The sequence below is a fragment of the Fopius arisanus genome, unplaced genomic scaffold, assembly GCF_000806365.1.
Source record: "Fopius arisanus strain USDA-PBARC FA_bdor unplaced genomic scaffold, ASM80636v1 scaffold00024, whole genome shotgun sequence".
Lineage (NCBI taxonomy): Eukaryota > Metazoa > Arthropoda > Insecta > Hymenoptera > Braconidae > Fopius > Fopius arisanus.
In genome coordinates, this window is record NW_011887763.1 from 844,269 (window position 1) to 864,702 (window position 20,434).

A 20,434-nucleotide genomic window follows, 5' to 3' on the forward strand; every position below is an offset into this window, starting at 1 on the left:
GATTAGAGAATGACATGTTAATTTATTCTATTGATTTATTGCGAGGGAAATTGATTTAGGGAATTACGCTCGACGCTTTTGGGTGCTTATGTAGAGAACATTGTTCCCTCTGATGAAGGCATCTCCGTATTTGTTCTTCAGCTGGCCATTCACGTACTCCTCCGTCTGCTCCAGGGCAATGTTCATGTAGCCATCGAGACAAGCCAGGACACCTAGTAATTGTGCATCAACTTTATCGTTCAATTCTCTTTATCCCGATGCACTGAATGTCAAAAAAATTAATTCATTGGGTTTACCTCGATAATCGACTCCACTATTTAGCTTTACGACCACTGGACGTCCATGAATTTGTTGGATGAATTGAGATAGCGCTTCCTTTCTACTCATTTTTATTCCTGAAATCAATTGTTGAGAGGATATTTCACTGTTTTGTTGTTGTTTTTACAGACCACCGGCTTTGTTTGAATTTTCGAGGTTAGGACTCCCTGGAATCCGCAGGCAAAGTTATATTCGAAAGTTTAAAAAGAAATTAATAAATTAATTGAAAGGAATTAACATGTTACTTACGTTATTATTAATCTCGAGTTTTTCAAGGGCGAATCCTTGGAAAAATGATTTTTGTAGTCAGATATTCAATGACAACAATATTTTGGTTGAGAACACCTTTTTCAGTGGTGTTCAATCTCTTGTAGATTGTATAAATAAATTTGAATAATTAACCAAATTGACTTCAGTCGGAAAAAGGTGAGAATCACTAGTCGACACGGGGAAAATCTCAGAACCCAAGATAGCGAGCGAAATTATTCATAGGACTTTTTTTTTGTAGAATTACATTTTTGCTATAAAAAAAAGGTACTTATAAAAATTTCATGATTTTCTTTAGATCCAGAGATATTTCCTGTAAACCTCTCCGCTATACATTTTTTTCAATAGAGTTGAAATTAAGTACACAAGTTAAAAAAAATTATATCGAGACCAGAAATTCCACATTTATTACCATATTTACCGCGTAAATACATACATTGAAACGAGACTTCACTGAAGCATAAACATTTACACAAGTGCTACCAATAAATCAGACTTTTATCCAAGAAAGCGTTAGAAATAAATTCATTTTCTTCCAATTTCGCATCGCAAAAATACTAAGCACTCATAATTAAGTATTACTGAATCCTTGTAGAATTAAATGAGAATTGAGTGAACTCGCCGGACTTTTGCGGCATGAATATTATACTAAATTTAATGGGTTTACGTCAATTCCCTCATTGACGAGGCCTAGACTGGCATTTTGCTACGAAATTCCTGGAAAATATTGAAAAGCCAAATTAAAATCACAGTAATTTCATTATCAACGAAAGACCTTATTACTGAATTTCATTATTACATACTCAATTATTTTTGGTAAAGGTTCATATCGACATATGTATTTATGGCCTAGTCCCAATGATCCATTTATCCTAATCATTGTCACCTGATTCGAGTCATTTTTGTGTAATCTCAGTCCTTCTTGATACAACTAAAAGAAAGAGAAGAGAAATCCACACATTCAATTAAAATCAGAAATAATTCCAGAAACCTTACAAAATTTGCATCAACCATCAATTAAAGGATAAATTATGAGAGTACCTTTTCTCCCAGTGAGATGGGAATTACGATGTCATCCTCGGCATGGAGAATCATCACAGGGCACTTTATGTCCCCAATGTGTTTATCAGACTCGAATCTTAAACCATTTCCATAGAATGGCTGGACAATTACCCAGTGGAACCAGGGAAGATGCTTAAATATTTGAGAGAAGGGGTGATAGCTCAATTCATCGGCCATGTTGTTGAAGGGAGACTCCAGGAAAAGTCCTGTCGGTTGGAGATTATCGCCTGCGAGGAGTGCCAGGGAATGACTCGAGACTCTAATAAAGAATAATTCATCATCCTCTCTGAATTGAGAAACAAACCGATTTCACGGTTAGCTATACCCATTAAATATTAAAAAATGAAAATAATTTGATTACCCAGTCCCTAATGAGTGCCCCCATACGAACACTGGGACTGTCCCATTGACTTTCTCCATCAGCCACTGGAGCACAAATTTACTGTCCTTGACGACTCCCTCCTCTGACAGCTCAGCAGGATCACTGTCCCCATAGTTTCTGTAGTCAAAAGCAATGACCTGATAATCAAGTTCCTGAAATACTTTGTACAACTCAACCCTGTGACTGCTGGCTCGATTTCCACTGTTCCCATGCATGTACAAAAATACGGGCCTCTTCGGGTTCCTCAGTGCACCATTGAACTCCTCCTCTGACCATTTTACAGACTCATTCACGAGGGATTTTGGGAGAATCTGCCAAGCCCCTATTTTAACGCTCTCGTTGGTGCTCAAGTAGAAATTACGTGCCCCCTGGAGTCCCACGCTCTCTGGTTTGTCGAAGTCTACGGATGGGGGCCAATGTACTGCAACAATTTTCAAGATAAAAAAACTAATCGATATCTCTCTCAAGCTGATAACGAAGTGCAAAAGATAATTAATTAAATACTGCCGAACGGATGAATTGATTTAATTAGTATTAACAAGGGAGCATTGAATATTAATAATACAACAAACTCTTGGGTAAAAGTTGAGACTCACCAAAGTTTAAGAAGAGTATTTTACGTTGAAAGCCATACGAGTAGTGAAAAATCAGTGGACAAAGACCGAACACTATGAGGTACGTCACGATAATCACCTTGGCAGTCCACAGGATGACTCTGCGATAGAAGATTACAACATTGCATAAAACGTCATGATTCGGGATGCATTCAGTTCCAAAGTGCAATGAAAAGCGAACAGCAGCAACCTCACGCATGGAAAAAAATACTAGAAAAACCCAGCGTTTAACAATTCTTGCACGAACTCTCGTGAATCCCTATCAATATTCTATTTTTAAATTCTCTTCACTTTGTATATAATTTCTACTGAAAATTACGTTACAGCTTTTATTGGAAAATGAATTTCCTCCGCCTTTCATTGATCTTTCATGAATCTCCCTTTTCATTGAAAAATGAATTTAACTCCTCTTTGATTCAGCCGCCACATTAGAAATATAAATAAATAAATGAAACGTGTGAATAGCATGAGAGCTCAGGGTGCAGAATTAAACAGCAGAAATGAATCTGAATGTTCAGCAAAAATTGACTGAAAATTATGAAACAAGGGCATACATTTTTCAGAGTAGCAATATATGTTACATGAAACTCAGAAGTTTTCTCTTGACATGCACTGAGTAACGAATCCACCAATTCCACGAAAAATAAAAAACTTACGCTCCGGTATGCCACATGTCAAGAGCGATGAGTGGCACCGAACCAGCAATGAAGAGGTATTTCGACTGCATTGTTAGTAATTTAATTACTGTCAATAAAACACTGATCACTCGTTTTGTAATTAGTTAGCTATGTTAATTGACTCGTTCCAATCATGACAGAAGTTAAATTCAGCAGGAGCTATTCTCTACCAGACAGACAAAACCTGAAGACAGAAAAAAAATCGATCAACTGAAAGGACAGTGTTGGCGAAAGAACAGCTGGAGTGTGAATCAACTCTGAGCGTTTTGTGCTTTTGTTATTTAGTTGGATGCATGAATCACCGATTGTCGAACCCAGGGAGGGATTTTTCGAAGGGTCGACGTTGAATGTTAACAATGCAACTAGGGAAATCAGTTTATTTACGAATTACTCAGGCCTTAATTGATAATGTAACATGAAGAATATTCATTATCTCTCGTTAAATACGAATTTATCTGAAAAACTATTGGTTTTAGGAAGAAATATCCGAAAACCTTTCCTACAAGAAATTTAATCAGCTACAAAAAAGTTCTTCAGTACTTGACCCTTGGATCGATAGTTTTCAACGTAGATCGATCAATAAAAAAGTTTTAATTGATTGTTGACTCGATCAATTAATTTAACGGAATATAAAAGATGTTATCAGTGCAGTGGAATGTTAATTTGATGTCAAGGTCAGGCGATTACCCTCAGGACATTTTGAATGTCAAGGTCTTGTGGTAACGCGTAAATATCTCAAAACAATTGACCAAAATCATGACAACAGCCCAAAACAGACTGTATTACTCTAAAATCGAATACAATTGTAAACAAAATCGAATAATCAGAAACAAATAAATAAAACTACATGCAGAATGCAGTCTTAATTTTCGACTAACCCTTCTCACCAAAAATTAATCACCGTTTTTTTTTACCTTTTGATGAATCCTTTCTTAAACATCCAATAAACCATTTTCGACCACAAAACGCTCAAGTTAGATGAGATAAATGAAAAAATGAATTATTTATATAATTTTCGGGTTCTCACAGATCATGACTGTGAGACTAAACTGAAGGTATTGAAAGTCCCAAATTTGTCTTGGCACTGACGAGAGTCCGGGATTTCACTATCTCTCATAAAATTTAAATTAAATGTTTTCTGATAAATATACTTGGAGCGGCAGATGATTTTTTATCCTTTTCTATCCATGCAATTTCTCGACCAGGTGAAGGACGTTGGAGAAAATTAAATTAGTTGTCAATTATCGAGGGGGCGGTGGCGACATCAGGGGCACCAACCGTTAACAATTGATTATCGATTTTCACGAGTCGATGATTCCAGGTTTCATCAATTTTTCACTCCTTTCGATAAAAATTATGAATCAACAATTCGTGGAAATTTTTTTGAGGTTTTCTGAAATGTTCCACCTGGGGAAGCTCCCGAGAGAGTTCGCGATTATCGCGGGTAATTCAAACGTTTAAGCAGGAAAAAAATTTGGTAAATACAAATGTGAATCAACAAATTGATTCATATACCTTCGTCAGTTTTATTAGTATTTAATATTTCGTCCAATTAAATTTTTATAAAAAATATGTCCTCTGGTTTATGCAATTTTCAAATGTATGATTTGAAAAAATGCGCGGGAGATAATGCATCCAAGATGGCGATGGGCACTAAACGAAGTGTTTAAAGTTTATTATTGTTCATTTATTTTAATTAGAGTGCATAACAAGTTGAAGAATGAATTCTTCACACGAGCAAAACGTTTTTCGCGTGAAGAATTCGTGGAACGGGAATTTCCCGAGCTTTCGGAGGCCAGAGGTCATCGGCTACTGGAGTGTCAATGGATCGAGAGATGTTTCCTACGATTCATCTCAACTGCAATATTATTCACCTCCAAAAACCACAGAAGTCAGATTCGATTTGAATCGAGGGATCAATTCAGTCCTGCGAAAACCTGAGGACCTCGATGAGAGAATTGACCATCTCTTGCAGTGGATCGGAAAGAATTCTGAAAAAATCAGAGCTAACCCAACGACAAAAAGATGGTGATGATTCATTGAATATTTAATTATGAAAAAATCACAATATCTACATTTATTAATTATCAAAAAAAAAGGAGACAAAAATGCATTTGACAAGGATAATTATTTCGCAAAAATCTTTTCTTCGTAATCATGTATTTTTTTATTCTTGATTGGCTGAGAAGTGCAGGCTGCAGCCAAATTTCATTTCCTATCGCGGTTTGCTGACGAAAATCATGAAAACCCCCTATGATATGAGAGAGGGCTGGATAATCTGTGCTTCTAAATGGAGGGGAAGTATCTACCTCTGCCATTTTGATACAGAGGCTGATAAAGAGGATAAGGCTAATATAACACCCAGGCAAATGGCCATGTGCTCCTGGGGATTCAAATTTGAGCAGTACATCCTAACAGGTGCTCTAACAAAAAAATATATTTCTCTACATTAATTGATTGAAATAATTTGATTTTCCACAAGAATTCCATTGAATAAAACTTACTTTCAAGAACGGAGGATACAAATTGTTCTCATGGCGATTTTTTCGTTGAAGAGGTGCCAGGTGGATCCCCAGATCCTTTGAAACCTGTGAACGAGTGCGAGGAATTCGATTGTGTGTTTCAAACTCGCCTGAGGGAACATGAACTTCTCTACGGGGGCGAAATGGACGGGGTATGCTCTGATGAGAGATTGCGAGACCCTCTACCCCTGGAAAAACTCAAATTCGTGGAACTCAAGACTAGCAGAATCCTAGAGAACGACCGCCAGTGGATGAACATGCAGAGGCACAAATTTCTCAAGTGGTGGTGCCAGAGTTTTCTCGTTGGAATTGAAGACATTCTCTGTGGATTCAGGGATGATTCCGGGATTATTAGACAATTGGAGAACTATAAAGTATCTGATATAGCACGGAATAGTCAGGTAAGGGATGGACACGAGTTAAATTGAATAATCGAATTAAATTTTCATTATTTTATTCTAGAAATATTGGAAAGCTGCTGCAGCAATGAACTTTTGTGATAATTTTCTACGGCATGTTGCTAGTACCGTGAGGAATGATTGTGACAGGACGGTTTATAAATTTGAGAGAATCCCAAACGGCGATATTTATCTGACTGAAGTCCCCCCAACTTCGGATTATGCGTTCCTGCCTCCTTGGTTCAGGGCAATCCGCTGAATGTGCACAGACTGAGTGAAAATGCTAATTCTATTTTGAATACATGCTTTCGTTGTTATTTCAAAGTGTGAATGGCGTTTGTCGTGATTTGTATCTAATGTATCTAAAATAATAAAAAATCCATTCAACGGTAAAAATAAGAGACGCAACGATCACTCCACTGATCAGAATAATCAATATCGGTGCAACTCCTCGTAAATTCGCCGACAAAAGAACTGGTTCTGGCGTATACTCGACCACAATGTATATATTTTCCAATCTCTGCAGTATCCCATTTTGTTTAAATCGCTGAAGGCTTGAACCAATTACATTACATTTTATTCATTTCTCACTTAACAATCTGCGTAAAAAGCTGTGATTTTCAGAGACTTCATTTTTAAAAAATCCCAGTCTTTGAAAATCCAAACTTCTTTTCATCTTTGGCTTGAAAGTGCAATGCAACGTACTAGTAGTTGATAGCATGTGTAAATTCACTTCCACGTGGCGTGATAATTCCTGATAATTGAACATATCCTGTTTTAATTGAATGCATTTCACAGGGCATCTCGCGTTCTGGGTATCTCATCGAGGTCGCATAGTGAGCGTAGAAAGCTACTTGTTCCTCGCAGATCTGCAGTTAAATTACATAAATTATTAAAAAATTATGTCTGATAATTTTGATGAAGATTCGTCACGTTACTGTTAAAAGTAGTGATCATTGTTTAATGACATACCTGATGAAATCCTTCCACGTAACTCCAAGGCAACAGTGCCTTAGGTATCAGTAATTTTGACATTTGTTGTAGGACCGGATCCTCCGAAAACTATTCAGAATGGAAATATTTCAGGAGTAACGAGAGACATTAGAAAAAATAATTGTTTACCTTCAGTAAATCATATTCTTCACTATCATCTACAGCTATCAATCCATAGGTACCAGCTTGAGCAAATTGTTTCAATGAATTGAATGGTAATTTCGAAACAGCGAGGACGCTAGTCAATGAGGCAGAGTATGTGAAAGATATCATCAATGCTGACATGCATATGGAAATGTATAACAGTCTCATGGGCGTCTCAACGGCAAGTCCTACAGGAAATTTTATATCACAAAATGCAATTGATCGCGAATTCAATAATCACTACCTGGCACACATTGTGCGCAATATATACCCCACACGTGTAAATAATGTTTACAGATCAATGGGAAATAATTGAACTGCCGACTCCTGGATTCAATGAGAGTCATGAAAAGAGACATTACGAGGATTACAATTATTATGGCTATCCAGATAAATACGGAGAATGCCTGTGAACAGATATAGACCTCTTTAATTCTTCTGTTAAAAGAAATGGGAGAATAATTCAGTGCGCATTTCGTTGATATTTCAATCAAATGGAAATTTTGTAACAGGATAGCAGAAGAATTGAGTTACCCGATGTTTACCGCCATTTTGTGGAGCGCCTTTTTAAGCATTATAATGGCGGAAAAATAAGGCTCGTCAATTCAATTATCGTGTGTTGATTTTCGGGGTAAAAGCGCTAATTCTCCATGAATTAAAGAATGTACCTCGAAATACGTATTCCATTGAACGTCAGTTGCGTCGGATTTCTGATAGTACAATCGGGAATCGAGCTTTATTATTGGAAGAGTAAAATCAACCACAGTGGATCGAGAAATAGTTCTACTGAATCCATCAATACTCATATCAGCTTCATGTCGCTGTATTCTTCCAAATACACCTGTCCAGATAGTTGTGCCGGGATCCAAGATTCCAGAGTCGTCTTCTTCGATCATTGCCGCGATTGTGAAATTCATTGATCGAGATAGTTCTTCAAGAACGTGCGAAAGAAATCCCTGAAAATGCTCACCGTTTTTCCAAATGTAGGTTGAGTCCTGGAATCGATAATTATTTCGAAATCATTACGAAAAAACCTGAAGGAGAAAATTACCCCCACCAAAGATATAATTTAAAATATCAATTGTTTATGACATGAATATATTTTCGGCACTCATTATTTGTGTCAGAGGCTTTACCTTGGAATAAGTAATTTGAAATGCCCTGCCTTCTAGAGACGATCTCCGGGTGAAAAAATCATCTTCAGTGAACCACTCAATACTCTGTTTACTCTGAGTCCACCTGCTGATTTCCCGTATTGTCATCCGATTTTGTGGACCCGACCACCATCCTTGGATGATATCAGAGCCACAGCACATGACAAGCATCAGTGAGTTGAATTTTAAATTCAACGAATTGAACCGCGGATTGCGACAAAAATTACAAGCCTCTTCGTCGACATCTCCAATGAACAGAAGGAGCCACACCCCATAATTCATTTCTAAATTACTGGTGAGATTTGAGACACGATGGATATCCCCTGGTCTGTCAATAGCAACAATAACGAGTGGAAGACTCGGATGGCTCTTGTAAAATTCCAATCTTTCTCTAAACCTGCCAAAATGAGCAATAACCGATGGCATTCCTCGACGAGACAGAGTCACACTTAACTGATGCCACATAGTGAGTTCCTGTGAGGCTGTCATCACATGAAAAAATAATTATCTCAAATAAAAACAAGTAATTGAACTAAATTGAAACTATTCTATCTCTTCAATTTTTCTCAGGAAGATATTTCTGCGATTTTATTCACTTGAGTCAATATATTTATCATTACTACTCAACAAGAATTATTTAAACTGATTATTACTTTAAAATTTAAATAATTGATATTGTACTCGGTTCTACACTACCTGAATAATCTTTATGAGCTACGGATGACGCTATAATTCCAGCCGTATGGTATCTTTCATATACACCCGTAATCAGAGATCCATAATAATTTATATTCTCGTATGTATGGGCTGGAATTATTAAAGGAATAACAATCAAAGAATTGAATAATATTTTGATATTCCTCATGTTGCGTATCTGAAATATCTGGAGGAGCGACGCAAACGAAGAGTAGACGATCTATGAAAAATGTTGGGAAAACGTCGACGAGTTTTCAGTGATACAGAAGTTATCGGGTATTTTAAGAGTTAGGAGGAATCCTATGGTTTAGTAATTTAGGATAATTGAGAGTTCTGCTGTGTGTTTTAAACCATTTGCAGTCTCTATTTGCTTTTTACCTCTCCTTCGAGGAATACCGCAAAATCACCTAGTGCATTCCACGGTCAATAGCACTTCTACTTGCACAATTCCATTACCATGGACTTAGAAATGAAAACAGATACAGTTATCGCCAAGTCCATCAGGGACCAGGAGATTTAGTACAGATAATTTTATTATTCTTTGCACGTATACCACAAAAATCACGACAGCCAGTGAATTACAAATAGAGACAGTGATTAATCATGATTATATTTAGTTAATTGAATGAAATGCACTCGACTTAGTCAGTACATAAAATGAGCGTATCGATTTCTAATATTTCTATTATTTCCAATCCATCTTTCATTCTTTTGATTGCGCAATTGATCTCGATTACGACAATAAATCCGTTCGAGTACAAGAACAACCACTGCAGTGAAGCATCCACCGATTAAAAGGTATAAAATTGGATATATTTCTTCAAAGAGCATCTGCGTGTACGGTGGTACATGATCTCTTGGATTTGAACGCGAAAAATACACCTGCTGCAATCGCTGTAGCATTCCATTACTTTTGAAACGCTGAAAGCTTCAATTTATGTTGTAATTATCGAGCAGTAGGGATTTATCTTTGACATTTTACTTACTGATGATTGACGAACGGTGTGTACTTGCTATGAAATTGCATGATCATCCCCATAGCCCGAACCTCTCCAGTTTTGAAGGAGGCGATTTCGCAAGGTATAGAGTCCTGCATCGTTGCCCTAACCATTTCATTGGAATAAAATGCCACTCTCTCGTTACAGACCTGCAAGGAAACAATTATATTGTTAAAATAGCTGCATATTAAATTCCCTCTTAAATTTTTATTTATTCAGACCGAAATTTTCATCAAATTTTCATCAATTTTCAGAAAAAAAATAATCGCAACTCTTGATTAACTCAAAATTAAATACATCATATATAATACCTGGTCGTATGCTTGTTTAGTATTTATAGGCAATTCGCTTGGTATTTTTATCAAAGCCATCAACCGTTGCATCAACACCGACTTCGCGCCCTGCGGAATTATGTATAAAATCATTAAATTTCCGGAATTATTGAAACGATTACGAGAAATAAGGACCTTGATTCTACTGTAATCTGCACCATCTGTCACTACAATTAGTTTATAGGTACCATCATCTACAAATTCTTCGACTGTATTAAACAAGGAAGTGGTCGGACGAACGGTGATAAAACTGATAAGAGATCCTGAATATATAGCTGATAATAATCCCACCGATAGAAACGTTGAGATGTATATAATCCTCAGAGATGCCCGTTCAGGAAATCCTGTTTGCAAAATTCTCTACTAATTTTTTCTGCTTCAAAAAGATTTGAAAAAAAAAATTAAATTCTTGGAATTTGAATTTTTCATTACTTGATAATCCCTGTTGACAGCAGATACCCCAAATATTCAAGTAATTGTCAACAATCATACGAAATGAACGATAACCGTTATTTCTATATTCGATGAGAGTCAACAAAATGACAGTTGCCAACAGGGAGCAGATAATGGCTGCCCAGACCTTTCCTTCGAAAACCTTTGAATCAAGATAATATTCAGAAGATAAAATACCAATGCTGTAATTCAACGACAAATTCATAGAAACCTCGAGATATGCTTTCCACCGTAGGTTGAGACCGTTGGGTTTTCGATAATAAAATCGGCAGTCACCGATTCCGACGGGAAATGTAAAATCAACGACATCCATTCGTTCCTTTGTCATACTGAAGGCCGCAATACCTAGGTCAGCTTTTTTTCGCGCAATTTGCCCGATCATACCACTCCATTCTGAAGTCACCGAATTTCGAGTCCCAGACGAATTGGCAATTATAACCGATCCTATGGAGAAGTTCATTTTTTTGGACAATTCTGTCAGAACCGGTGCAAAAAATCCATAAAATTCGCCATTAATCATCCAGAAATAATGCGATCCCTGTAATTGATTCAGTAATTTCAATTTAACGTCTGAATTTCTTCGTATTTCTCAGAACTAAATAGAGAATAAAGTTCTAAATAAAATAAACCAGACGTACCTGAAGAAGTGAAATACGGAAAGTCAATCCCTCCGGAGGAATTCGAATCTCATAAAAAGCTTTTCTGGCTGACCACTCAATTTTATTACTTTCACCGATAAATTTTCCAATCTGCTGTCTGTTTGTGAAATTCTCTTTGCGCGACCACCATTCTTCAATAAAATTTGATCCATAGCATGAAGTAATTAACTCCGTGTCAAAATTGAGATTTAATAGATTTCCGTATGGATTACGGCAAAATTGATTGATTGGTGAGTTGGAATCTCCGTAAAATAGTATTAGCCATCGGGGATAACTCATTGGCAAATATTCGGTGATGGATTTTAAGGTGTTGAGTTCTTCCATTGAGTTGATGAAGATCACGACAAATGGGCGAGAATCTGTTCGAACCGTTGACTTCAATATTTCATTCAAGCGTTTAATATTGATAGTCGATGACGATATGCCGTCATTCGAGAGAGTTAGTGTTAACTCATGCCAAAATGTTGAGCTATCCAAAGCTGTTGATATTTATAAACAAACATCAAACTGAGAAATCGAATTTAACAATAAATTGAATCAGCCGATTTTTAGATTTGTAATTTTTCTGATAAATTGTTGATCGCATGGATCCAAACAATATATTGTTTTTGCATTTTATAATTATTTCATGTTTATATGATTATTATTAATTTTCCTGTGTATTATCGGGAAATTTATGAATTTTGGTGGAAAGACAGTAGAATATTATAGTTTATATTTATTTCAAATTAAACTCACAATGATTGTCATTCATCGACGCGATAATTATTCGATTTGCATTATATCGTCGGCAAACATTTGTTATTAAGAATTGGTTGTAATTGATTTTTCCATCAACATCCCAAAGAGTGCCAGAGGCTGGAATCGCTAGATGGAGAATCAAGCTGATTAGAGGATTCATTACTGATTAACTGAGGGAAAAAATAAATCTTCAAGTCATCAACGGTTTGTGGACTTCTTCCGGAAAGCGATTGGTCTCGGATGGGAATGGAAATTCAGGTGAATTCGATGGCACTAGGACAAAGCCCCACAACAAACTACACTAGAATATTTTTCTATGACTATGAGGGCTTAGAAAAATATTTGCTCTATCTTAATGGTGACCTAGTTTCATGTTGCAATATTTTCAATGCCTCCATGCGATTTGCATACCACTCAAATCACGGAGTATCTCTGTGAGTCTAATGGATTACCAGTCACTATTTAACTACTCGAATTAATAGAGACGAGAGAATAGTGAGATGAAAAGGCAGTGAATTCTCAGGAGAAATCAGAATAGATAGAGATCATCTCATTATTTTCAGGCCCTCATATATGAGTGTCGATTTGAAATTGAAAATATACTGTGATCCGAAAATGAGGGTAGGCGGAAAAAATATCCCCGGAAAAAATAGCCCACACACCCAAAACGTGTTAAAACCCACCCAATGTGATAGACCATAGGAAAATTAGAGCCCCTAAAAAAATAGACAACGAAAAAAATAATTAAATTGAAAAATAATTAAATTGAGCGAGTTTTAACACGTTTTGAATGTGTGGGATATTTTTTCCCTGGGATATTTTTTCCGGGATTCGAAAATGAGGGATTGTTTCCGCGAAATTAGGAATTAAATGATAAATAAATGAATTATAAATACTAAATAATAAATTTAAATTTCCCCCACTTCACCCCCGATCAATTCGATAACCAATAATTAAATATATTTTTATAGTAGGTATACATGTATATATATATGTAGGACATAACGAATTTCCTATTTGTATTCTCACGCCAAAATATTGAGGAATGGCTCCTGCTGCCATCTACGACCTGGAAGAAAATACTGAATACCAATTTCGTAACGCAGTAAAAAACATTCACCCTATCGACTGGTCCCTCTGACGTCGAGAGTGCTACTGGGACAGTTACCGAGTCGGCTGACGGCCCCGACCCCCCGCCATTGTGTGCGGCCCCCTCTTTCTGTTGGGGTGACGTAGTACAATGCTGGTGGGGTCGCTCAAACCCCCACTGGGCGGCTCAGTTCTGCGCGAGTGCCTCACCCACTGATCAGTGGCCTCACCCCAAGAGAAAGAGGGGGCCGCACCCGATGGTGGGAGTTCGGGCCCGTCAGCCGACTCGGTAACTGCCTCAGTAGCAGTCCCGCTGTCAGAGGGACCAATACCTCCTCGATTTTCATCCACCCCTGATACTTTTATAAAAATTTTGAATTTTCAACTTTCAGTGAATACCTCTTCAATTTTCATGCTCCCCTGATCCTTTTTTGAAAATTTCGAATTTTTCAATTTCAGTCAATACCTCCTCGATTTTCATGCTCCCCTGATACTTTTTCAAAAATTTCGAATTTTCAAATTTCAGTGAATACCTCCTCCATTTTCATGCTCCCCTGATACTTTTTTTAAAATTTTCAACTTTTCCAATTTCTGTGAATACCTCCTCGATTTTCATGCTCCCCTGATACTTTTCGAAAAATTTCGAATTTTTAAATTTCAGTGAATACCTTCTCGATTTTCATGTTCCCCTGATACTTTTTCAAAAATTTTGAAGTGTTCAATTTCAGTGAATACCAATTTCGTAACGCACGACATAACGTTCACCTCATCTACTGGTCCCTCTGACAGCGGGACTGCTACTGAGGGTAACAGGTAGACACCCCAGCATTGCGTGTGGCACCCTCTCTCCCTTGGGGTGAGGTACTACGATGCGTCTGGGGTCACTCAAACCCCCAGACCTGAGCCTCTACTTTAGTCAATCCTCTCTGGTTGATCCTATTCGTGACTAAATTCGCACTGGTGTTTTCTATCGATTGTAGCTTTATACGAGAAACCCTCAACATTAGTCTACCATCCATATGATAATATCGGAGTGGTGTTGGAGTATTAAAATAATTTATTATGGGGAGCCTCATGAACTTTTTTGAAGAGCACATACGTTTTGAGATTCTCACTGTGATATGGCTTTTGTACCTCTGGGAACTGTACCTCAGCTTGCGGCAGGTTAGAAATATATGATTATAGTTTTTTTGCTAAATCAAAATTTCAACCCAAAAGAAAAAGATCAATTGATACTCCAGAAGAATTACGGGAAATTCATTGCAATTGATCGAAATAGTAATTAAAACTTCTTTTATTAAAATGCTGGAATTATCCGTTGAAAATTTTTTGGTGTTCATGATTTTAAAATCAAATTGTAATTAAAAGAGGAAAATTCTGTTTAATTTTTCATTATTTCACGCTGTGGGAGAAATTCCTGAAGATTCTCTTCCTCGATTTTCTTGAGGAAAAGTGAATACTCGGTTCCACTGATAAACGAAGTAGTGACTCAGTATCAAGAAAGGAAATAGTTAAAAATTTATCGAAACAATGGGTTTTTTTTCTACGCGTCACGTTATGAAGACGAATGATTTTTTAATCTTTTTCTTTACAGAGAAAACTTATGAAAAATCTCGCTGCTATTCCATCGAGTCTAGATGGTCTGATGTCAGCTGATGTGTACGAAAAGGCGCGACTCTATGCACTAGATAGAAACGGGTGCAGTAATATTCATGATCTATATACAACAATTATCAACACGGTATGAAACCGATTGAGTGAACTACTGACTTTAATTTTCAATGATTAATAAATAAATATTCATTCGTTTTTCCGCAGGTTCTAATTCTGGCATTTGCATTCCACTACTACTGGAAATGGGGAATAATGCTGATCGAGGCAGTGGGATTGTCCGGTGACAACGAGATCCTGACGAGTGCTGCATGCCTGGTAGTAATAACAACAGTGTCCTTCCTCATCGATTTTCCCTTCAAAGTGTACAATGTCTTTGTAACCGAGGAGAGACACGGTTTCAACAAGCAGACACTATCGTTCTTCCTGAGAGATCAATTACTCAAATTCCTGGTATCCCAGCTGATAGCACCTCCTCTCCTCTGCGGCTTCATCTGGATCGTGAAAAACGGTGGCGATTTCTTCTTTTATTTCGTCTGGCTATTCGTCGTCGTCGTCACCCTCTTCATGTCAGTGATTTATCCAGAGTTCATAGCACCACTATTCGACAAGTACTCGCCCCTTCCTGAGGGTGAGCTCAAGACTAAAATCGAGGCCCTCGCCGCGTCCCTCGGTTTTCCATTGTATAAGTTGTACATTGTTGAGGGATCCAAGAGGTCTTCCCACAGCAATGCTTACCTGTACGGATTCTATAAGAACAAGAGAATTGTTCTATTTGATACTCTTGTTAAGGGATACTGCAAGAATAAGAGTGATGATAGCAAGGAGTACGGATGCGAGGTCGATGAGGTACTTGCTATTCTTGCTCATGAGCTGGGGCACTGGAAATATAGCCATACTATCAAGGGACTTATGCTGGCACAGATAAGTTTCATCATGAATTTCATTCCCTTCGCCAAGCTCATTAACTACGCACCAATGTACACCGCCTTTGGCTTCACCAGCAGTCAGCCAATCTTCATTGGTCTCATCATCGTCACTATGTACATTCTCACACCCCTCAATACCCTATTTGGGGTTTTGATGACTGTCAATTCACGCAGATTTGAATTCCAAGCCGATGAGTTTGGGAAGAAACTCGGCCATGCAGCAGCACTCAAACGTGCTCTGGTGAAACTTCAGAAGGATAATTTGGCCTATCCCTTGTTCGATAAATTGTACTCTGGATGGTATCACAGTCATCCTCCACTGCTGGAGCGTCTGGAGGCGCTGGACAAAGTCGATTAGTACCAGCACTGTGAATTTTTCGAGTATGCCAGTGTTTTCCAGAGCGTGATCATGGGTTTCATACTTTTATTACTTTAATTTGCAATACGAATAACTCTAGAACCCATTTTTTTATTTAGTGGATCGAATGAAACTGAAGGGTAACAAGAATACACGCATGAGAGAAATCAATTGAGAAACCTTTTTGTGAGAAATTCGAATGAGATTCGAAGTGAAATTGATAAATTAATGATTAAGATTTGTTAACGAGAGCGAAGATTTTTTTATGAAATCTTTTCACATTTGTAATTAATGCAGAAGTGGGGAGTGTAAGTTGTAATCATGAAGTTGCAATCATATGCAATCACCAGGATGATTTTTATAAAACTCATTATAGAAATGCTCTCATTCTCGCTATAAATGTGTAAAATATTCTTGCAATTAAATTCTGTGAACCAAAGAGGCTTTTTATACAGAAACTGTCTTATTATTTTCATTCACTTCACTGGAATTTCGACAGTGTCTCTGATAAAGCTGTTAACCATATGACGACCCCGAAGGCTCCAGCATCCACGTTCGTGAGGAATTCGGAATTTTTAACGTACGACGCTCTGCCAGCTCTAAAAAATATAGTTCGCTAGAATTGTAGTGAATTCCGAATTGATTTCTCTTGGATATTTGCAATCTTTTTAGATAACTCACCTGGGAACCATTTTCTCAGTTGCAGCAGAGCCTTTTCGTGCTGCTTCTGCTGCGGCATTTGTCGCATCTCTCAGGGATTTCGTTGAATTGTCATTAAATGCCTTCCAGGCTGGTTCCAATGCATCCAACTGGAATAAATCAACATGAAAAATCCTATTTGAATTCCCGATAATGATGGCAGAACGTTGAGAATTCAGTATTTATTGTCGTCCAATTTTCATAACACATTTCGATTAATTTGTTGAATTCGTTTTTAATTGTGTTAAACAAATGAATAATTGAGTAATTATTTTTACCATTGTTCTGTCGCCGAGACGAGCTTTACTGTACTTCATCACTCCGTCGATTCCACTTCTCCAGGCATCGGCTATTAATTTATTCCAGTTCTCCTCTGAATTCCTCACTAATGCAGCAGCAGATGTTGCAAAAAATAAACTGTAAACAGCTCCAGAGGTGCCTCCCATGCACTCCTCAGCAATTCCGGAGAGTTCCATCAACAAAGAAGCAGGAAAAGGGATTTTTAAAGACTCCAATGACGAAAGGATTCCTATTTTCAAAAATTCAATCAAAATAACAAAATAACTTCTCCTAAAATCCATCCATTCTCAAAAAAAATTGATAAACTTTCAGATAATTAAGGATAATATTTTGTTAATAGTTCAATTGAAGTTATAAATTGTCTTCACCATTTGCGAGTGTCTTGTGAGTGGTTCCACAATCGCCATCTCCACAACCACGATCCAAATTATTTAGGATTTCCTCATTTTCAATAATGGCCTGACAAGCATTTTTCAGGCACTCCTTAAAGATTTTAATGCCTGAATTTTCGAGTCGCTTCCCCGATTCGCGGATAATTTCGTGGGATTCTTTTTCGAGTTGTGGGGTGAATTCAATGGGGCGACTGAGAGAACATCCTGGCCAACAGGGAGCATCTGTTGGATCGTCCAAACACTGAATGTAAAGCTCTTCATGGACCTCTGGCAGCTTCAGAACACTCACGTGGACACCAGCACCATCCAGGGATGTCATGAGCATTCCAGAGTAAGTCCTCACTACATTTACTTCATTCTTCCCTTTAAAGATAAAAAAGACGTAAATTCTAAAAATGAAAACTATATTTTCTCTGTGCGTGAAAATTGAGTGGATTATTTTGAATGAATCCCTAAAAAAAATCCACCAAAAACTTACTCATTAGCTCAGCCACATCATGAGCCAGAATCCCCTGCTCCAATTGGCTGGTTCCTCCGAAATTGTTAATGATGACTGCAACATCGTCTCCCTTCGTCAACGAAAGCGCCTGAGAAATGCTCGTCAACATAATTGAAACAATTTCCCTGGAATTTTTAATCTTCATCCGGTCGTATCCCGCCTCCCCGTGGACCCCAAGACCGACTTCCATCTCATCATCAGGTAATTTGAAAATAGGCCCTTGTCCCGGCAGGGAACAGGCCCTCATGCCAACTCCAAATGTCGCGATATTCTCAGACACAATCTGCGCGTGATGATGAACCTCCTCCAGAGGTTTTAGCCTCTGGGAGAGCGCTCCTGCTATTTTCATTACGAAAATCATCCCCACGAGTCCTCGTCTTCCTGCTCTACCCAATTCACTGCTAGAGATGCTGCAGTCATCGCCAATCACTATTTCTGCAATCTAATGTATTTTCAATTAAAGGGAAAATTCATGAAGTTTCTTTTTTAAATATTTAATTGATTCTCGTTAAAGTTCAATTTTTTAAATTTGAAAAATTTTCTTTTCAACGGAAAGTTCTATCGCTGAATTTCGCCACTTTTACTTTCTCGATATAAAAAATAATAACAATTGTATAATTATTATCACAATTATAGGATTTTTTTTATAAACAAACTGCAAATCAAAACATTAAAATTAAATTACCTTAAGACCTTCTTGTCTAGCTCTTTCGATAGCAATACCAAAATTCAAACAATCGCCCGTATAATTCGGAATAATTACTAGTGTGCCACCTGAAATTTCATATTTAATGTCTTTAATGTACTATAATTGCGGAATAACGAGAGTAACTAGGCGATTTTTTAATTACCATTCCCTCGGACACATTTCAGTGCATGAAGAACATTATTCGGTGGTGGTGCAGCAAAGACAGAGCCAGCCACCGATGCACTGAGCATTCCCCTGCCCACAAATCCTAAAATAATATTCAATTGAAAATTTTCATTGCGAGCAGGAAAATGAAAAAAAAAAATGGAGTATAAAAAACACCTGCAGCAAAAGGCTCATGTCCACTTCCTCCGCCGCAGATTGTGGAGACTTTATTTTTATCTCTTTCATCAAACTAAAGGAATAAAACAATTAAATTAAATAAAGCCAGAAAGAATACGAATGAAAACGAATCGAGAGTCCATAATTCATGTATTACATAATTTATAGCAATAGCATTAATTATTATTCATTATAATTTTCAAGTGAATTTTCAGTGGAAGATAAATATTCATCAATATAATCAATTGTATCAATTATATAATAATAAAATTTGATAGAAACATAAATTATACATAATTTTGGTTAACTTCAATTTTTTTTACGTGGAGATTGACAGATTGGATAATATTCCGAAAGGAAATGAATAGAAATAAATAGAATTTATCCAGATGAGAAACGGAAGATAACGTACATCAGCTCTGACGACAACTCTCTTCAATGAATGATAATTCAATCCCGGATAAACAGTGCACAGTCCACTGAGGGTCTCATGTACAGCATTGTCAGCCGAATTGATGAATTGTTTCGATGCCATAATAATTAAACCTTCGATTGCAATCACCCTTAACAAATAGAACTTTGAGTAATAAAAAGATTGAAGTTTGTTATTGTCATTCGTCGCTTATTGACATCGAGATGTTGAACTGTTGACCCTGGGACTTGACTGTCTGCTAAAATATTTCAGATTAGACTGACTGGTGTAGATTAAATGTTAGAGTATTTATGTATGCGCAATTGCGGCAGATTTGTAAACGCGCGATGCTCGAGTGATTGCATGAATGTACAGGATAAATCACGTTGTTCGGCCTTGAAGATTTATCGGAAAGTAAAAAACACTGAGAAAAATAAATAATTGTTTAACCCTATTTATTTTTTTCAAGTACGTTCCATTGGCTTCAGTAAATAACGTAAAAAAAGAAATAGAAAAATTGGCATTTTATTTCTCTCAGTTAATCAGTAAGATATTAATTAATATCACCAATAGCTGTAATAATAATAATAATTATTATTATTGTTATTATTATTTCAGGATAAGAATAATATTTTTAGTATGATGTTTGTTGAGTTATTAATTGAATTATTCGGGATTTATCATGAGAGAGTAATAATGGAGTGT

At 37.0% G+C, this 20,434-nt stretch overlaps 7 protein-coding genes across 11 annotated transcripts; 2 read left to right on the top strand and 5 right to left on the bottom strand.

The window, feature by feature from the left end:
• Nucleotides 1-17: 17 nt before the first annotated feature.
• Nucleotides 18-840, bottom strand: LOC105264644 (U6 snRNA-associated Sm-like protein LSm6). 2 transcript variants are annotated; one of them, XM_011301647.1, is made up of 3 exons: nt 568-840; nt 297-485; nt 18-212 (listed from the first exon to the last, which is right to left on the bottom strand). In XM_011301647.1, the coding sequence occupies exons 2-3, from the start codon at nt 385-387 to the stop codon at nt 64-66; spliced, it is 240 nt and encodes a 79-aa protein (XP_011299949.1). In that variant the 5' UTR covers nt 388-485; nt 568-840; the 3' UTR covers nt 18-63. The 2 variants fall into 2 exon arrangements, with proteins under 2 accessions (XP_011299949.1, XP_011299948.1); XM_011301646.1 differs by having other exon boundaries at nt 297-395; nt 568-837.
• A 127-nt stretch (nt 841-967) lies between these two features.
• Nucleotides 968-4,582, bottom strand: LOC105264645 (monoacylglycerol lipase ABHD12). 4 transcript variants are annotated; one of them, XM_011301648.1, is made up of 7 exons: nt 4,348-4,581; nt 3,300-3,504; nt 2,626-2,744; nt 2,009-2,450; nt 1,627-1,906; nt 1,389-1,516; nt 968-1,302 (listed from the first exon to the last, which is right to left on the bottom strand). In XM_011301648.1, the coding sequence occupies exons 2-7, from the start codon at nt 3,368-3,370 to the stop codon at nt 1,263-1,265; spliced, it is 1,080 nt and encodes a 359-aa protein (XP_011299950.1). In that variant the 5' UTR covers nt 3,371-3,504; nt 4,348-4,581; the 3' UTR covers nt 968-1,262. The 4 variants fall into 4 exon arrangements, with proteins under 4 accessions (XP_011299950.1, XP_011299951.1, XP_011299952.1 ...); XM_011301649.1 differs by having other exon boundaries at nt 4,235-4,581; XM_011301650.1 differs by having other exon boundaries at nt 4,472-4,577.
• Nucleotides 4,583-4,954: 372 nt separating this feature from the next.
• LOC105264648 (decapping and exoribonuclease protein) lies at nt 4,955-6,605 on the top strand. Its single transcript, XM_011301653.1, has 4 exons — nt 4,955-5,348; nt 5,515-5,738; nt 5,876-6,243; nt 6,305-6,605. Exons 1-4 carry the CDS (start codon nt 5,041-5,043, stop codon nt 6,497-6,499), a joined length of 1,095 nt encoding a protein of 364 aa, XP_011299955.1. The 5' UTR covers nt 4,955-5,040; the 3' UTR covers nt 6,500-6,605.
• On the bottom strand, nt 6,536-7,555 carry LOC105264646 (glutamate receptor 4-like). The gene is made up of 4 exons (XM_011301652.1): nt 7,363-7,555; nt 7,213-7,302; nt 6,946-7,109; nt 6,536-6,794 (listed from the first exon to the last, which is right to left on the bottom strand). Exons 1-4 carry the CDS (start codon nt 7,543-7,545, stop codon nt 6,560-6,562), a joined length of 672 nt encoding a protein of 223 aa, XP_011299954.1. The 5' UTR covers nt 7,546-7,555; the 3' UTR covers nt 6,536-6,559.
• A 2,221-nt stretch (nt 7,556-9,776) lies between these two features.
• Nucleotides 9,777-13,485, bottom strand: LOC105264649 (glutamate receptor ionotropic, kainate 5). Its single transcript, XM_011301654.1, has 9 exons — nt 13,440-13,485; nt 12,408-12,536; nt 11,649-12,148; nt 11,222-11,548; nt 10,990-11,152; nt 10,693-10,901; nt 10,537-10,626; nt 10,214-10,374; nt 9,777-10,155 (listed from the first exon to the last, which is right to left on the bottom strand). Exons 2-9 carry the CDS (start codon nt 12,421-12,423, stop codon nt 9,873-9,875), a joined length of 1,749 nt encoding a protein of 582 aa, XP_011299956.1. The 5' UTR covers nt 12,424-12,536; nt 13,440-13,485; the 3' UTR covers nt 9,777-9,872.
• Nucleotides 13,486-14,455: 970 nt separating this feature from the next.
• On the top strand, nt 14,456-16,855 carry LOC105264651 (CAAX prenyl protease 1 homolog). Its single transcript, XM_011301657.1, has 3 exons — nt 14,456-14,663; nt 15,094-15,240; nt 15,318-16,855. Exons 1-3 carry the CDS (start codon nt 14,562-14,564, stop codon nt 16,395-16,397), a joined length of 1,329 nt encoding a protein of 442 aa, XP_011299959.1. The 5' UTR covers nt 14,456-14,561; the 3' UTR covers nt 16,398-16,855.
• On the bottom strand, nt 16,489-20,026 carry LOC105264650 (bifunctional ATP-dependent dihydroxyacetone kinase/FAD-AMP lyase (cyclizing)). Its single transcript, XM_011301655.1, has 9 exons — nt 19,730-20,026; nt 19,318-19,390; nt 19,139-19,243; nt 18,973-19,061; nt 18,267-18,729; nt 17,765-18,151; nt 17,375-17,625; nt 17,079-17,206; nt 16,489-16,996 (listed from the first exon to the last, which is right to left on the bottom strand). The coding sequence occupies exons 1-9, from the start codon at nt 19,850-19,852 to the stop codon at nt 16,879-16,881; spliced, it is 1,737 nt and encodes a 578-aa protein (XP_011299957.1). The 5' UTR covers nt 19,853-20,026; the 3' UTR covers nt 16,489-16,878.
• Between the last annotated feature and the right edge of the window lie 408 nt (nt 20,027-20,434).

What these genes read in the sequence shown, in the direction of transcription:
- LOC105264644 (XM_011301647.1), bottom strand. Translation starts at nt 387, where the DNA reads ATGAGTAGAAAGGAAGCGCTATCTCAATTCATCCAACAAATTCATGGA. An exon ending in TAGTGGAGTCGATTATCGAG is followed by an intron (nt 213 to 296) that starts GTAAACCCAATG and finishes CACAATTACTAG; the next exon opens with GTGTCCTGGCTTGTCTCGAT.
- LOC105264645 (XM_011301648.1), bottom strand. Translation starts at nt 3,370, where the DNA reads ATGCAGTCGAAATACCTCTTCATTGCTGGTTCGGTGCCACTCATCGCT. An exon ending in AATACTCTTCTTAAACTTTG is followed by an intron (nt 2,451 to 2,625) that starts GTGAGTCTCAAC and finishes AAATTGTTGCAG; the next exon opens with TACATTGGCCCCCATCCGTA. An exon ending in CCTTTACCAAAAATAATTGA is followed by an intron (nt 1,303 to 1,388) that starts GTATGTAATAAT and finishes AATATTTTCCAG; the next exon opens with GAATTTCGTAGCAAAATGCC.
- LOC105264648 (XM_011301653.1), top strand. Translation starts at nt 5,041, where the DNA reads ATGAATTCTTCACACGAGCAAAACGTTTTTCGCGTGAAGAATTCGTGG. An exon ending in TGAGCAGTACATCCTAACAG is followed by an intron (nt 5,739 to 5,875) that starts GTGCTCTAACAA and finishes TTTTCGTTGAAG; the next exon opens with AGGTGCCAGGTGGATCCCCA. An exon ending in ATATAGCACGGAATAGTCAG is followed by an intron (nt 6,244 to 6,304) that starts GTAAGGGATGGA and finishes ATTTTATTCTAG; the next exon opens with AAATATTGGAAAGCTGCTGC.
- LOC105264646 (XM_011301652.1), bottom strand. Translation starts at nt 7,545, where the DNA reads ATGAGACTGTTATACATTTCCATATGCATGTCAGCATTGATGATATCT. An exon ending in AAGAATATGATTTACTGAAG is followed by an intron (nt 7,303 to 7,362) that starts GTAAACAATTAT and finishes CATTCTGAATAG; the next exon opens with TTTTCGGAGGATCCGGTCCT. An exon ending in ACACATGCTATCAACTACTA is followed by an intron (nt 6,795 to 6,945) that starts GTACGTTGCATT and finishes AATTGGTTCAAG; the next exon opens with CCTTCAGCGATTTAAACAAA.
- LOC105264649 (XM_011301654.1), bottom strand. An exon ending in TCCGTATTTCACTTCTTCAG is followed by an intron (nt 11,549 to 11,648) that starts GTACGTCTGGTT and finishes AATCAATTACAG; the next exon opens with GGATCGCATTATTTCTGGAT. An exon ending in CAGATTACAGTAGAATCAAG is followed by an intron (nt 10,627 to 10,692) that starts GTCCTTATTTCT and finishes ATAATTCCGCAG; the next exon opens with GGCGCGAAGTCGGTGTTGAT.
- LOC105264651 (XM_011301657.1), top strand. Translation starts at nt 14,562, where the DNA reads ATGGGGAGCCTCATGAACTTTTTTGAAGAGCACATACGTTTTGAGATT. An exon ending in TGTACCTCAGCTTGCGGCAG is followed by an intron (nt 14,664 to 15,093) that starts GTTAGAAATATA and finishes TTTTCTTTACAG; the next exon opens with AGAAAACTTATGAAAAATCT. An exon ending in ATACAACAATTATCAACACG is followed by an intron (nt 15,241 to 15,317) that starts GTATGAAACCGA and finishes GTTTTTCCGCAG; the next exon opens with GTTCTAATTCTGGCATTTGC.
- LOC105264650 (XM_011301655.1), bottom strand. Translation starts at nt 19,852, where the DNA reads ATGGCATCGAAACAATTCATCAATTCGGCTGACAATGCTGTACATGAG. An exon ending in GAAATGTGTCCGAGGGAATG is followed by an intron (nt 19,062 to 19,138) that starts GTAATTAAAAAA and finishes ATGAAATTTCAG; the next exon opens with GTGGCACACTAGTAATTATT. An exon ending in ACTGAGAAAATGGTTCCCAG is followed by an intron (nt 16,997 to 17,078) that starts GTGAGTTATCTA and finishes TATATTTTTTAG; the next exon opens with AGCTGGCAGAGCGTCGTACG.